Here is a 17,189-nt window from a genome sequence, read left to right on the forward strand (position 1 = left end):
TTTGATAAAAAATTAACTTCATTGAATAAAGGATTTAGATTATAATTTATTACCTGCCCAAAAAAATTTAGGCCTAATTAAATTTTATTATAAGCAACCACCAAGAGAGGAGATTAGCGTAGAAGTTTACAGTGGAGTTCTAGGCTCCGGATTGCCTTGCTCGGCAGATTTACGATTCTCTTTACGCATCTTTTTTTGGGTCAATGCTCAAATATAGTCTAGGCAAAATCCATTTTGAGGCAAATCCACTGTAAGGTTAACTCCTCTCTCTCTCTACGATGGCTCCTCAAAACTGCCTGTTGATAACAAACATTAAAACATCTACTTCCGGTAAAAGAAAGAGGAGAAGCCTAAAATGTGATAAGCTTTAGGAAAATTAGATAAGTGATGACGCCATTGTTTAATAACTCTCTATATACGGGCCATATCTCTTTATATGTATATGTACATAAATAAGAGAGAGATTGCGAAGGATGGAGAAAGTAAATATAGAGAACACGGTGGAAATACATTAAAATGTTGTTAAGAGACCAGTGAAGAAAGAAAGTAAAGGCAGAGTGGCGGGAGGAATATCTTCTTCACAACAATGGTTATAACGAGCGGATACAGGAGGCTACAGTACATTCAGGTAAAGGGCAGTGGGGGAACCAAAGAGGGCAAGGGAGGAAGGTAATTTAGTATATAGTGGGGAGGAAAAGCCCTTTTTGGAATTTATGAATATGAATCACCTCTGTGCTGTTCAGTTAATACCACAGTCTGTTTACTTAGTATCCCAACAGAGGGTACTTAGTACCGGCCAAGCAAAGGGTAATTAGCACTGGGAGATTCCTTTTTAGCTGGAAACAATGGATTTCATCAGTACATGCGAATATCACCAGGGATATCCCCTGTCAGAAGATTATTGGCCCAAAGCATTCACTGTTGATTATGTAACATAGCATTTTCCATTTCTTGTATTTCTAGCATTATGTACAGCAAGTTAATGCTCTGTGTGTAAGTTTTTGTGGAGGGATTAGTTTTACAGATGTGGAAGACGTGGTTTTCCGGCTGCAGCCGGATCGTTAAGAATTAAGGATTTTACTGAGAGTAATAGTAAGGAGAAGAAATATTTGGGGATTGCAAAGCTAAGATTTATTGCGGTAGTAGTCTATATTCCCAATGGTTAATATGAGAAATTTATAGTAAAGTATGTTAGGCGGTTATAGGCTAGACCCGCAAAGCTAAGATGAATTGCGGTACTAGTCTATATTCCCAATGGTTAATATGAGAAATTTATAGTAAAGTATGTTAGGCGGTTATTGGCTAGACCCGCAAAGCTAAAATGTGTTGCGGTTCTAGTCTATATTCCCAATGGTTAAAATGAGAAATTTACAGTAAAGTATGTTTACTAGTCGCCTCCGTCTGCGACACCTAATTTAATGGTTGGACGTAAAGCCCCTCCTGAAAAAAATAGGCGATTACTTTACTTTACTAACCAAAATCTGGTGAGAACACTCACACGATCTTACCACAATATAATTATTTTTTCTTTTCTTAAGGGAAGAGGTTAGCGAACTAGACCCCAAGTTCGAATATGGCTTCCTCCAAGAAGCTTTTTTGTTTTATCAGGAAAGAACACTGCCCAGAGGTCCAGGAGCGGTACACCGGTCCAAAGCTCCTGGCGCCAATGACCTTAGATTTTGACACGCCTTAAATTACAATAGACATATTCTGCTTTTGAATTTGTAAAAATCAGACAGTTGACTTCAATTTTGTTGTACATTATTATGTTCACTCAAATGTTTGCTGACTACAGACTCCATAGACGGGCGATCTCTCTCTCTCTCTCTCTCTCTCTCTCTCTCACACTCTCACTCAGGCTTACTAACATACTACTTTTCTGAACTCAGAGGACGTCAAAACTTGATTTTGAAAATTTTCTACGAATGCAAATAAGTATACACAACACGTGCAGTGCCTTTCCCTCCTCCTCCTGCACGGGACCTACAAAGGCTATCATCCGCCAGGCCCTTGCAATACACGTATTTATAGACCAGTCAATACAATCAGTAACCAATTGAGAGTATGAATTCCATATTCCATTAATACTAAACATCTGAATACCAAGAAGAGAGAGGCTCTCTCACTCACTAAGATGGTGCTTCAGTATCAATTAGGCTAAGTCAACATCGCTTTCATTCAACGCATATATTAATAAATGTGTGTATTATATAATATCTATTATGTAGTAATGGAAGTACTTCCCACTTCAGGCAAGCACAGCAGTATTGGGGTAGGAGAAGTGACGTCATTAATAATGCAGATGGCATTATTATAATAATAGACCATGGTAACAATGAAGGTTGGCGCCCCTTACGTCGGTAACCTTCAACCTAAATGTACTTGCATAATTTGGGAGAAGATGAGGCTGTAAGAAGTAGAGGTAGAGGAACTCTAGAGAAACTAACCCTCCTAGGCTATTAAAAGGAGGTGTTTAGAGCTGGCTTACATGTTTCGTGTACATGAGAAATGTGTAAAACATCCGCTGTCTAGACTCACACGACATTCTCTTACTAAGTTTATGTTCAAACAAAAAAAAAATGTTGGAGTTACGTTTAGTTTTCATCAACTTAGAAGGTATCAATCCACCCATTATCCAAGAATTTAAGCTTAGTCGAACTTTAATGAGAAAAGTTTCAGTAATACTTGTAGATTTTTGAGTTTACAAAAGTTTAAATAAAATCGAGGAGCCATTAGAGAGAGTCTTATGTACTTATAATAACCATTGGAAAAATAGACTAGTACCGCAAAACATCACTATAAATTTCTTATATTAACCATTGGGAATATAGACTAGTACCGCAAAACATCACTATAAATTTCTTATATTAACCATTGGGAATATACTCTAGTACCGCAAAACATCACTATAAATTTCTTATATTAACCATTGGGAATCTAGACTAATACCGCATTACATCTTAGCTTTGCGGGTCTAGCCTATAACCGCCTAACTTACTTTACAATAAATTTCTCATATTAACCATTAAATAAAATCCAAAGCCTAGACCGGGAATCAAACCCAGTACCACAACACAATAAGTATAAAGAAATAGTTCTTGAAGCTGCTTTTTCGTGAAAATCTATAGAGTAAAGAGATACTTCCACTCGATCGATTTAGATCCAAAACCATATTCAAGACATACTCCTCTGACGGTGCATAAGCCCATCAACTTTTAGCTTTCAGTGGTTCCCAATTTTCAGTAAACGATGGATATAGATACACACATAGAAAAAGGGTAAAAACCACTTTTTCGGATTCATGGGAACTCAAAATGGATATGTCCTGTGTTAAAGCGCAAAATCGAAAATCTGCATCGATTACAGTACTGCAAGATGAGTAAATCGAAGCATAGTTGCTAAATTATAGAATTAGAAACTTTACGCAGTAATAATTAGTCGCAAATAGCTGAGGAGGGGGAAATAGTAGCCCTTTCAGCGAGAAGATTGTGAGGGACGGTTTAGAATAAGGGCCTACCCAGCGAAACAACGTCTCAGAACAATCAGCTAATCATTTTATCAGAAGTTCTTGAAACTAACCCACCCCACATTCCCAACAGCATCAGCAAGTTCACTGGAACCATCAAAATGAAACTACGTGCTTTATCATCTAGCCAACTACGAGGAAAATCAAATTTAGTTTTAATTAATCATTGGATTTCATTAATTCTTACAAAGAAAATGAGGTTTTCATCACGTTAGTTCAACTCACATGACTTTCTCTTACAGCACTAGGGTCTCTTAAAAGTTTCATTTTACCAAAAAAAAATCAGGCTAATTTAAATCCCATTGGGGGGTGGGGGGAATGGATATTTTCTGGTGAAAATTTAACATGATTTTACGGAGAGAGAAAACTCGTTTGGAAAAGCTTCTGAAAAGCTTTTCCTCTGAATGAACCAGTTGAAATACTGTGAATGCCGAAAATTTTTAAAATTTTTTTTTTTTTTTTTAATTTATTTGTTAAGTTACACCAGCGCTAGATGCACTATTAGTAACAATGTCAATAGTTGATACCACTACAAACTCCACTAATTGAGGGGAGAAGTTACCCAGTGATAACACTCCCTATGTCATCTCTAGGATTAGCTACTCTCCTCAGAAGAGAGAAAATCGCGAGGCCACTGGCGTTTTAGTCGTCTGGGAGGATGATCTGGATGGTGATGAGATGATAAGTGGCGGACAAGAGGATTGGAATGAGAGTGCATGTTCTGATGAAAACTTTTATAGCGAGTTCGTGCAACCTGACCAACAAACGGAATTTCCAGGTCTGTATGGATGGTTAGATTAGAAACATAAAATGGAGCGTTAACGATAGTGCGGAGAATTTTAGACTGAAGAGATTGAATTCGTTGAAGATTGGAGCGTTTCGTTGAACCCCACAGTTCAATACCGTACGTCCAGGCGGGTTTTAGTATGGAATTGTAAATCAGTCGTTTGTTATTAAGTGAAAGTTTTGAACGTTGGTCTAGAAGTCTTTTAAGTAGTCGATAACGCCTGTTAACTTCAGTTCGTTTAAGTCGTGTGTGCGGGTTCCAAGTCAGTCTTTTGTCTAAATAAAGCCCAAGATAACGGACAACATTGGCAGGAGGAATTGGAATTGAGTCATAGAAGATCGGAGGAAGAGTGATGCGGCGGAGAGTAAAAGTAATATTTTGAGATTTGGTTTCATTTAACTTGATTTTCCATTTTTTAAACCATTCCTCAAGAGAAAAGAGATGTGTTTGAAGGTTTCTATGTGAAGTTACCGGATCAATGTGAGGAGAAAGTATAGCGGTATCATCTGCATAAGTTAGAAGGACAGTTTCAGGATGGATTGGTATGTCTGCTGTGTATATAACATATAGGATAGGTCCTAAGATGCTTCCTTGTGGAACACCCGCTTCAATGCGATGTTTAGCTGAATACGATGTCCCGATTTGAATTTGAAAATGACGATCAGACAAATAGGATTTCAAGATGAGGAAGTGAGTGAACGGAAGAATGCCCTTGAGTTTCCAGAGCAAGCCCGGGTGCCAAACCCGATCGAAGGCTTGCTTCACATCGAGAAAGACACCCGAGCAACACTCTTTCTTCTCAAGGGAGGATGAAATCGTGTCTACCACTCGATGGCACTGTTGTACAGTAGAGTGTTGTCGCCTAAATCCAAATTGATGGTCTGGAATAATTTTAGAGGATTCGAGTATGGGAAGAATTTGTTTTAAAAGAAGTTTCTCAAGAATTTTGCCAAGAATTGGCAGTAGACTAATTGGTCGGTAAGAAGAAGAAAGATGAAGTGGCTTGTTAGGTTTAGGAATAGGGTAAATTAAAGAGGATTTCCATAGAATCGGGAAGTAAGTTGTTCTTAGTACTGAATTGTAGATAGTAGTTAAGAGGACTATTGCTTTTTTGGGAAGACGTCGGAGAATTTTAGCAGTTATGAGATCAGGGCCAGGGGCTTTCTTAAGAGAGAGATGTTTAATGATAAATAGAATGTCAGAAGGAGTGAAATGTTTCGGTGGTAAGGAGAGAGGAAGAGGTAGGTCAAGATCTGATCGTAAGGATTCGTGGAATGAAGTATTGATCATATCTTGATGAGGGGTAAAAACTGAGGAAAAATGAGAGGCAAACAAGGAAGCTTTGTCTTCGTCAGATGCAGCCCAAGAGCCGTCAACACGACGGAGAGGTGTTGGAGTGGTTTTGTAAGACAAGATTTTCTTAGTAGCAGTCCAAAGCGAGTTGTCTTCCGTAGTTAGTGTTAGTGTGTAGTCTTGGAAACGTTCATCCTTCAACTGTTTAAGTTCAGTTTTAAGTTGGTGCGTTAGTCTATTGTAGAGTCGTTTGTCAGATGGATAGCGAGTTCGTTGCCACTTAGCTCTTGCACGTCGTTTATCCATAATAAGAGTCCGTATAAACAAAGGGATATTGGATGTGCGGGTTCGTTGTTGGTTAGTGTGGTGTAAAGTTGATTGTCTTATAGATTCTTGTATGGTTTCAGTAAATTGTTCTACCGCATTGTCAATGTCTTCTTTTGATTTAAGAGGAATACGTAAGTCTATGTTACTTTCTATTTCAAATTGAAATTTTTCCCAATCTACGGGGCCAGTGATGAGAGATGGTTTGGAAGGTCTGTGGATGGGACAAGTGTCGAGAGTAATTAAAACAGGGCTATGGTCTGAAGAAAGTTCTGTCAAGGTCGAAACTTCAAAGTAGTGAGCTACCTGAGAAAGTATGAAGAAGTCAAGAATGTCAGGGAGTTTGGATAAGGATGTGGGCCAGTACGTAGGTTGGTTAGGTGAAACAATGTTGTAGTTTTTTGAAAAAAGGACATTCATGAGTGTACGCCCGCGAGGGTTAGTCGTGCGACACCCCCATTGTTGGTTTTTTGCGTTATAGTCTCCTCCTGCAAGAAATTTAGTTCCGAGAGAATTAAAGTAGGAGATAAATTGCAGCTCAGAAATAGATTTATTCGGCGGACAGTACACTGCAGCAAGATTAATTTTATGCGGATGAGTGAACAAGGAGATTGCAGAGGATTGAAGGTAGTCTGTAGCAGATGAAGGGAGAGCATTATGAAGTAAGGAGTTTCTGACCAATATTGCCGCGCCACCATGAGCAGTATCATCAGGATGATCGGTCCTGTATGTCTGATAGTCTGAAATGTAAAAGTGTGATCTACTTGTAAAGTGTGTTTCCGTCAGTAGGGCCACGTCAATGCGTTTGTCATGTAGCAAAGTATTAAGTTCGTCTCTGTGGGAGTTCAACCCATTCGCATTCCAGAGAAGGATGGTTAAAGAATGTTGTGTTGGAGAGATCATGGTTTTATGCCTGGAAGGAGGTGAGTAATAAGAGTGTTTAAGAGGCTGATGAGAGGAGTGAGGAGGGTTTCAAATCTTTGGAAAAAGGAGTTCAGTACTGAGGTTATATCCGGTTGTGCAGGTGATTGAGGATGATGTGCAGGATGTGCAGTTGATTGAGGAGAATGATGTGCAGGATGTGTAGATGATTGAGGTGAATGATGTGCAGATGGTTGATGAGAATGATATGAAGGATGTGACCTCGCGATTTCTGAATAAGAGGGCCTAGCAGTGGAAGTTCCATTGTAATAAGGTTGTTGTGGTTGCTGCTGCGGAGGTTGTTGCTGTTGCAGAGTTGATGGAAAAACTGGAAAGTCGCTTCGGGAAGAGACTTGAGGAGGTTGCGTCCTAACAGCTGCTCCTTGGCCTCGAAGTTGGATTCGTTCTCGTCGGATCCTTTGCAATACCTTGTGAACTCCGCATCCACGGTAGCTGGCAAAGTGCTGTTTGTGGCAGAGTGCACAGGTAGGCGGAGTTTCTGTGTTTTTGTTGCAGTTTTCTCCGAAGTGGGGCCCTGCACATTTGACGCATCTCGGAGAGACATGACAGTATGTGCGGGTGTGCCCGTATTGTTGGCACCTCTTGCACTGGGCAATTTCCTTTGTTTTATAGGGCTCCTCCACCCGGACAATTGTGTTCAGTATCTTGGTGAGGTTAAAAATATTTTTGTTGTTACTGTCTGGTTCTAGATCTATGAAGAATAGAGGAAGAGGAGTCTTCTCGATCGGGCGCCTGACGTTGCTAACATTTCGTACCCTGAACCCTTTAGATTGTATTTCCGCTTTGATCTCTTCAGGCGGTATGGAGTGGTGTAAATGGCGCAGAACGACTCTAAAGGCTTTGTCTTTTTTTAGTTGGTATGTATGGTATTCAATATTTTTTTCGTGCAGGTACCGAATTGTTGCCCTGTATGTTGCAATGGTGTTGGTTGAAACCAGAATATTGTCAGTGCGTGCTTTACATGTGAAATTCTCTGCTCCAAGGAGTTGTCTGAGTTCGTTGTTGAGCGTTATATAGTTGGAGATTTTGTACAAATAGATAGGAGGCGGTTTGTGCTCGGGTTGGTCATTGACTTCTGGCAGAATATTAAATTTATTAGGTGTCTCAAAATCTGACACAAACTGTACTTGTTGTGGAGGTGCTGATGAAGTTGTTGCCGGTAAGTTAGGCATAAAAGCTGTTTGGTTTTGCTGCGGAGTCTTGGAAAGTGCAGAGTTAGATTGACGTGTTAAAGGAGGTGAAGTGAACTGAGAGATTTTATTTCTTTTTTTTCTTTTTCTTTTTATCTGGAGAAAGGTTAATACTGTTTGAAGTTCGTTTAGATCGGTTAATAGAAGAAGTAGTAGATTCGCTACCAGAGATGGATCCTCCGATGTCGGTCTCGCTTAGATCCATGTCTAAGCCGCCGAGGAGGTTAATATTTGTAGTTTTTCTTTTCTGTTTGTTCTTAGCAATAATAAGTAAATAATTAGGTTACCTCACTTCAGTTGGAATTTGCTTTGTAACTTCTTACTTTATATCAGGATGGGAAAGGGTGAATTTATTTAATAATTAAAAAACCACTTTCAAATTATTATTTAATGACAAAGTTGGTCATTAAAAGTCTTAATAAACTAATAAAATTGTTCTTTAAACACACACAAAAATTTCTAGCAAGTTGTTTACACAATGGTTCAACAGCTGATTTTTTAAAATTTAGTTTTCAATTTCTCATATTAATCATTGGGAATATAGACTAGTACCGCAATACATCTTAGCTTTGCGGGTCTAGCCTATAACCGCCTAACATACTTTACTATTTTCTCATATTAACCATTGGGAATATAGACTAGTACTTTAAAATCTATCAACATAGCGAACACAGCTCACTCTGTAACTTATGTAACTTGTCTCAAGCGGAAGACTCTTTCCACTTCATAGCTGTCTGTCCCAGATTAAAAGAAATAAGATTAAAATGTTTAAAACAGGAGATATTGCAGAAAGATGTGCTAATAAAATACTTAAATGGAGAGTACGGTTGGAATTCAATTGTCAATTTCTGTAAGATTGCCTCAAGATTACGTCAAAATGTAAACTCTAGTGCGTAGATAAAAGTTGAGATGATTATTTTTCTATATTACTATTATCTATTTTAGTTATTTATTTATTTTTATTTCTTTTCTTTTCTTTCTTTTTTCCCATTTATCTTTTATTAATTAATTAAATTATTTTTTGCTTTATTTTGTTTTTTTTTTTTGCATCAGCATACAAGTTTTCAATTTATTTTGCTTTTGCTTATTTGGAGAATTTTTTTCTTTTATTTTCCCGTTTGTATTGTTTTTGTGTAAATTTTCCATCTCATTTCTTTTGTATATTGTACTTTTTATTTGGTTTTTGTATTTTACTAGTAATGTGCTGTTTAATTTAATGTATGAGATGACCGACTCCCCCGATGGTCGATGGCCAGGAGGCAGTCTTGAATAAAGACTATTATTATTATTATTATTATAGACTAGTACCGCAATACATCTTAGCTTTGCGGGTCTAGCCCATAACCGCCAAACTTACTTTACTATAAAAAGTTATGTATAGACTAGTACCGCAAAGCTACCTTAGCTTTGCTATAATTACAGGAATAATAAAGAAAATTGTTTTCTAATTCAAAATCACAAAATAAAGGCTCGTAATTTGATTTTGGTATTGAGTAGTAAATATGCATCTCTCAAGACGATTTCTATCTAACCGGAGATGAGACTAAGCTAGTTTTAATTATAAACCACAAAGATTGATCTACAAACTTCAAAGAAAAAAAAATTGATCCTCTTTTGAGAACATTGAGAAAAAAAAGTTGAGTTATCAAAACATTTAAGACGTATTTCCGGCTGGCAGGTTAAAGACAAAAGCTTAAGTTTTTCAAAAGAAAGTTGAAAAAAAAGGTGAGTCATCAATTTGAGTTTTTATTATTGAGAAATTCCAAATTTTTTTTGGCGTTTATTTTGTGCTACAATCAGTGCGATGGCGCTATAAGTAATAGTGACAACAGTAACAATGAATAACAGAAGTATACGAGTGGAGGAAGTTATCCAGTGGTAACACTCCAAAATATTAGGCCAGGGGTCTTCAAACTACGGCCCGCGGGCCACATGCGTCCCCCTGAGGAGGACATTTATTCGGCCCTCGCCGCACTTCCGAAAGGGGCATCTCTTTCTCATTGGTGGTCAGTGAGAGGAGGAGCACTATATGTGGCGGTGCCGCAAAGCGCTGTGTCGCTCATGTACAGTACTACTTCCGATGATGAGGGATGCACGCGTCACAGCTCCGAAAACAGTGTAAAATAACAGCCAGAAGTAGGAAGAAAGGCAAAGCACTATAACTAAACCGGACATTGACCATCTCATTAGCCAAAAGCAGGCCCATAATTCCCACAGAAATACAGGGCAGTTTGTTGATTTAAATTTACTTGTTCTTTATTTGAAATATTCTATTTGTTCCCGTTTTGTTTTGTTTTTTTACATTAAAATAATTTGTTTTATAGTCCGGCCCTCCAACGGTCTGAGGGACAGTGAACTGGCCCCCTGTGTAAAAAGTTTGGGGACCCCTACAATAGGCTATTAGTCGCTCTCTTCACTGGGAGAGGAGATCACGAGGCCACACTGTCTTTTAAGGCGTCTTGTCCGTGTTGTCAGAAAGAGTTCTTGGAGAAAGATTTTTTAACTAGAGGATTCCAAATTTTAAAAAATTGAAGAAAAGAGAGAGAAAAACCAAAAAGTAAAAACCTTCTAATATGTACATGTTCCCAGATAGTACGTGAGACTGGGACCTTTATTATGTCCCCAAAACTGGAGGGAGGATGATGATATCAAATATAAGGTATTCATGGACTCTCCAGCCTTGGACCTTAAAAAATAGAAACAGAACAAAAATTGGGGAACAAAATTTTTATAAGATATAAAATATTAACACAACCCAAGTGAATCAGATGGAAAGGAATTCCAGTTTGCTGCTGTTGTTTGAGAGAATTCAGTTACGAGGTGGAAAATGTGTACTGAAGAAACCCAACACTCTATCCACTGGAAGAGCTCCCATAACTACTGGCCCTGAAGGAAGAGGTTGTTGTAGTTGCAGGACTTAGTCCAAGAAGTCTTTCTCTTTCTTGAACTTGGATATTTATAAACAGATGAAATATTGAGCAAAGTAGAAACGAGCTAAAGTATAAAGCACCTTTTTATACCACTACCATTACTAAAACTTTGCCACTATTTCTTTCGCTAAATTTTTTCCCCAGCATCTCTGCTAGGAGACAGCAGCCGGCCACACATCACCATGGTAATAAAAATGTACGTAAACCCTCCAAAAGAAAGTAACTGCAAACTGGTTGGACCAAGCCTCCTTTCTCCATTCTAGCTTCTTCTCTTCCTTGTTCTCTTTATCACTCTCCTCTGTTCTTTTTTGTATCGCCTTCTCTCTCTCTCTCTCTCAAAAGGAAATAGGAAACAACGACTAACATTTTAACATTTCAGAGCATTTTGTGTTGGTAATAATTTAAAATGAGATCTGCAAGAAGTTATTGTTATTTCTATCAATAAAAACCCTCGTATTTTATTTATTTAACACTAAAGTTATTTTTTTTTTTTTTACTTTTCTACTTTTTATGATTGTAATTAATTGATAAGGTTATAAAATTTTATTTACGGAATAAAAGTGTTTAATTTATTTTTGATTAAATTGAATTACTCCTGGCAGTCTGGCTTAGTGTTGCACGAGACCGAGACTAGGCGAGACTTTATGCAAATCTCGCCTCGTCTCGGTCTCGGTCGCACAAGTCTCGTCTCGGTCTCGATCTCGGTCTCGATCGCTCAAATCTCGTCTCGGTCTCGGTACTAATAAAGAACACAATTTCATAATTTTCTAGCTAAAAATAAATATTTGAAAAACCGAGACCGAGACCGAGATTTGTCTCGATTCTCGTGCAGCATTAGTCTGGCTTTTCTTTTAAATTTCATGAAATATAATTTTTTTGAACAACACCCTTATGTAGATAATTATAAGTAAATTATTGTTAATGTACGCTATGTGCTTGTTTTTTTAAAGTACAATACATATTTTCCCCTTTTACTTAACATAACTGTACGTAGAGCAAAAATTAAGCTGAATTTAATTCTTATCTGAACGTACGCAAGCAAAAAAAAAAAGTGTAATTTTAACAAAGCATGAGATATTAAAAACTAACGATTTAACTCTTTTTTTCTGCTTAGTAAAACGTTGGGCGTTAAATTATGGTAAAAATATTTCCTATCACTAATGGCCATAAAATGGTCTTTAAAACAAACAAAATGTTAGCCATAAAATTTGTCCTTAGAATTGCCCAAATGCAATAAGGCATTAGATAGCCTTGCGTTTATAGTAGTACTAAGGGGGTTCTCCAATCCCGATTATTCCAAAGTTTGGTGAAATCTTCTGCCCGTACTGTTTATGAACAGTACCGGAGAGTTGTTGCAATGCAAAAAAAAAAATATTATAATGGATGATAAGTACAAATCTTGAATTTAACCTAGCCGAGGGGTCGGCAACCCGCGGCTCGCGAGCCGCATGCGGCTCTTTTATCCCAATTGTGTTGCTCTCCAGCCTGCCCAAAATATATTGTATATTTTAATTATATTGAAACGAATGAAAATTCCATTTATTAAAGGCATTTTTTCAAAAATAATTTTAAATGTGTTGGGTTCGAAATTGAATAGAATTATACAATATCAAAATAAAGTACATGATTTTATATTGTAAGACTGCCGCCTTTTCATTCGTTAAGTTATTATTTACTTTGCAATGTGTGAAAATAATTATATAAAACATTTAAATGTTATTGAATATCATAGAATAATAATTTGTGAATACAAATGATCTACAGAGTTTGTTTACACTATCATCCTTGCGGCTCTTGGTAAGATTTATTAAAATTATTGAAGGAAAAATGGTTCTCTACTTAAAATAGGTTGCCAACCCCTGACCTAGCCCCCTAAGTCGAAAGCTTGGACATGCAACAAAAAAAAACAAACAAATAGGGCCGAAATGTGTTCTTTAAAAAAGCTTCAGGACAGGTACAAATATCTTGGTACTAAGACCACTGGACAAGAAGAAGGATACAAGTGTTTGTTGCTTAGAGTACAGGCTATGGACTTTGATCTATTCAGTGTTAATTTCTGTCTCCTTTTAGCTAAGATTCTATTGAATGAAGATGAGGCAAAACAATATAAGGGTCTCTGAATTGGGTAAAGAATATGAGGATAATTGAAAGCAATGTGAAACTTGTGGAGAGGTAAACAATGATAAACGCTGTGTTCTGGACGAGAAAGCTAAAAAGATTAGGGTGACTGGCGTAAGAAGAGAATGGATATAGATCGAGAAGTGAGAATGTAGTACAAGGAGTCAGAGAAGGAAAAAGGTGGGCGGATCTGGTCTAGATAGAACTTAAAAAGCAAGAGTAAGGAGGTAGTAGTAGTGAAGAGGGCTGTCTGGAAATTGATTATAAAGGGGGTCAAGGCCCTTGGTGGGCGGTAGGGCTGAAGAAAACTGTTCTATCACAATGGATACCTCGGCTCTATTTATAGCAGGACAAGATCGTTCTTAATTTTATTAGGGTATGTGCAGGAAAAATATTCAGCTTATGGATTAAAAGAATTCCAGAGATTTACCTGTGGCGTAAGTGGGCTCGTCGTCCTCGTCGGACGGTGAGAGATCGTGCACTCTGCACTGGTGATGGTGGACGAGCGCGGACGATTGATGCATGAAACACTCGTGCCTAGGCAATGGAGGCGGCAGTCCAGATGTGCCCGGTCCGCAGGGCTGTTGTCCACCGCCGCCGCTGCCGGCTGTAACTGGGACCGGCAATGGCATGATTGGCGGCGGCAAGGAGAGCGGTGCCCTGGGCCCGCTGGAAGACAAAACGTGGGCCAAAGCTCCTCCCGGTCCAGAGAATTCAATGTCGGCCAACGACGGCCTTCTGGAGAGTGGTGGTGGATAGTCTTCTTCGTCGGCTCCATTGTCCGGCGGTTCGCTGGCTGCTGGCACTTGGTTTCTCCTCGGAGATCTGCCTCTATCCTGCACTGAACTGGCACTCCAATAACCCCACGCCATTTCCTGCTATTCACCACATGTCACCACACGTCACTTTTCCACCACCTCCGCCAACCGCCACCCCCTCCCACCAGTCGGCTACCCCTCCCTTTCCTCGCACTTCTTCCTCCTGCTACTTCTTGCTGCCGTCTATGTTTCCTGTTATTCTCCCCTACACACTCACAAACTCACTGAGCTCTCTTACTAGCTCTTCTTCTGCTTCCGCTTCCTTTCTATTTCTCTCCCACCTCTATCTCCGTTTTATCATTCCACCCAACCTACAATAAAAAGAAAAAAAAAGACTAAGCACATCAAAAACCCATCTACTTTCTATTTTCCCGTTAAGCACACATGCAGTAGCACAGCTGTTCTTCCTGTACTTTGCCTTCTGGATTTGTGCGAAATTCCTTACTAGTTTTAATATATCTATTTTTTTATAAAAATAACATTTGAGAAAAGAGAGAAAATATTACGTTACGAAACGGTAAAATATCACGTTAAGCATACTCCTGATCAGCTTTTTTCAGAATAAGAAGTTCTGAAAGCATACAACCTCGTATTAAATGCAACTATTTTTTCTAATGAATTAAATTTTTCATTTATACAAGTGCAGCAAAAAGATGGGTTACTTTTCATTCAAAATTAAAAAAAAAAATTAAATTAAATTAAAGTGGACAGGAAGTGGATCAACTAAGCGGAAGTCCATCACCTCGATCTGGTGAAGTCTGGATGTGTGAACTAACAGACAAAATTAGAATTAGAAGGAAGTGTGACATCACTCTTTCTCTCTCTCTGGGTTCCTTTTTGCGACAGTTTTCCCCCCTCCTTAAAAAAAATTGAGGATGTCTCCCAGTTTAAGCGAACCTTCTTCTTCTTCTTCTTAAATGGCGCTACAACTCATGAAGAGTCTTGGCCTCCTCAAGACGTGCCCGCCAGGCGTCTCTTTCCTGCGCAGTTACAGAATCCAAGCAATGCCAAAGCATCTCTTGCCACACAGTTCCGGGTTACACAGTTATTTAGGTACCGGGTTTATTGCCCAGAAGAACGTAAGAACGCTAATTATTGACTTCAAGCCTGTAAATCCCCGAATTTGCTATTTGAGAATGAAGGGTAAATTCTTTAACTATAGCCTCTTTAGCATCCATGCTCCTACGGACGCCTCGGAAGAAAGCGAAAAAGATGATTTCTACGAAGTACTCGAAAGTGCGGTGGATAAGTGTCCTAGAGCTGGTATAAAGATAATAATGGGAGACTTTAACTCTAAGATTAAGCGGACCTGGTTCTACGAATTTGAACCACCAAGATTCCACCACAAGAGCAAGCAATCAAGAGCAAGATAATTCAATCATCCAGATGCTTCTAGAAGAGTCATCATCATACAAAAAAACAAAAGTAATTAAAGATGCAGTCATGGACCATTAACCACCAGGACAACCTTCCCCCCCATATTCAACCTTATTCTACCAACAACAAAAGTCATGAGTTTGGTGCACAAAATTACTCTGACTAAGATGAATACAGGAATTTGTATCAATTCCAGAAATCAAGTTTAAAGACTGCTTTCAAAAACGGTCATGTTTTTGGGAATCCAGATAAAACGAGAAGAGGATCTACACGATTCCTGAACTTTTTTAAAAAAAAAAATGGATATATTGATGTTTGCTTTTAAGGATTTAAATTTACAAAAATGGATATATTGATGTTTGCTTTTAAGGATTTAAATTAAAAAAAAATGGATATATTGATGTTTGCTTTTAAGGATTTAAATTTTAAAAAATGGATATATTGATGTTTGCTTTTAAGGATTTAAATTTACAAAAATGGATATATTGATGTTTGCTTTTAAGGATTTAAATTTACAAAAATGGATATATTGATGTTTGCTTTTAAGGATTTAAATTTAAAAAAAAAAACTAGGTCGTAGAATAAACGACAAAAATATTTACTTTCGCTGAGAACCTAAAACCACAAAGCTTAGGTAAACTACGAGTGTAAAGTCTCTGAAGACAAAGCTCACGTACTTAGCAAAGCAAGGCCATGGGGACTAGATATGTGCTTAGAAAATAGCAAACATAATAAGACACACACAAACACAGACACAGAGAGAGAGAGATGCATACAACAATCATGCACACCAGGAATGGAGTTAAGCAAATAAGATCTGCAGCCAAGGCTTAACGAACTTAACCTGCTTTCTACTACTAAGTACATTCCCCCTTCACCCCGCCCTGACGGCTTTCTATTTGCCTATCGCCCCAGGGTAGCCTGCGAACATTTGAGTAAACAAACCCTATCAAATAATCTAGCAACCATAGTCTAAAGTGGTAAGACTATTTTTTTAAGAAAACGCAATATTCATGGAATTTAAATTTATTTTATTTATTTTAGAAATTAATAAAAATATTTCCTTTTAATTAACAAAATTCACTACTTGAAAATTTACCCTCCATCTTTTTTTTGAAACACAATTTAAAATAGAATATTCTGGAGCTTTTTCAATTTTCAATTATGCTTCCTTCCCCTCTCTCGCGGAGTATTACGATCTAGTCAATTTTTTTTTAAATTCAGTTTTTTTTTTTACCGAAAATGCCTATTTTGATGTACCTCCTGAGTTCGAACAAAAGTAGTTTTTCAGAAAATGTTCTGTACGTGTGTATGTCTGTTGATAACGGGTAGGAAAAACCAAGGCCCTGAGAGCTTTACCCAGGGAGTCGCTCTCCAGCATCAAGAGTCTGATCAAAAGGACAGGTCTGGACAGGTGTGCTTTAGAGTGAGGGGAGCCCACAATAGATCCAAAGAGGTCGCAGTGGCCTAGGCCTTGAGGCCGCCCTAGTCTAATCTATCTATTTACAGTTATTTTTTTTAAAATGATCAACAAAACATTCGATTGAAATATCGATCAGAGTATGAAGGTGGTGGTGATAAAATTAACAAAACATCTGTCAGACTGTGGCCAAGAGAAAGATCACGCCTCCACCGTTGTACGAGTATTATAGCCTGGGGGTTGTAGGTGCCATTAAAACAGCCTTAAAACAACAGTGTGAGGGACTCGTGTGGCTAAGGATGTTACTCCTTGGGGGAGGAAAAACTAAGGCCCTGAGAGCTTTACCCAGGGAGTCGCTCTCCAGCATCAAGAGTCTGATCAAAAGGACAGGTCTGGACACGTGAGCTTTAGAGTGAGGGGAGCCCACAATAGATCCAAAGAGGTCGCAGTGGCCTAGGCCTTGG

At 38.3% G+C, this 17,189-nt stretch overlaps 1 protein-coding gene across 2 annotated transcripts in view; it reads right to left on the reverse strand.

Moving 5' to 3' along the window:
- Nucleotides 1–17,189, reverse strand: part of aPKC (protein kinase C iota type) — a 555,703-nt gene that overhangs the window by 462,373 nt on the left and 76,141 nt on the right. Inside the window, exon 2 of one of the 2 annotated variants that reach the window (XM_074129613.1) lies at nucleotides 13,541–14,239. The exons of the other annotated variant lie outside the window; for it this stretch is intronic. Coding sequence (XP_073985714.1) covers nucleotides 13,541–13,982 — 442 coding nt within the window. The 5' untranslated portion in view covers nucleotides 13,983–14,239. The remainder of the gene's footprint in view (nucleotides 1–13,540; nucleotides 14,240–17,189) is intronic. 2 annotated transcript variants of the gene reach the window in all.

The sequence above is a fragment of the Rhodnius prolixus genome, unplaced genomic scaffold (genome assembly GCF_049639745.1).
Source record: "Rhodnius prolixus isolate KJV_2025 unplaced genomic scaffold, Rpr scaffold_15, whole genome shotgun sequence".
NCBI lineage: Eukaryota > Metazoa > Arthropoda > Insecta > Hemiptera > Reduviidae > Rhodnius > Rhodnius prolixus.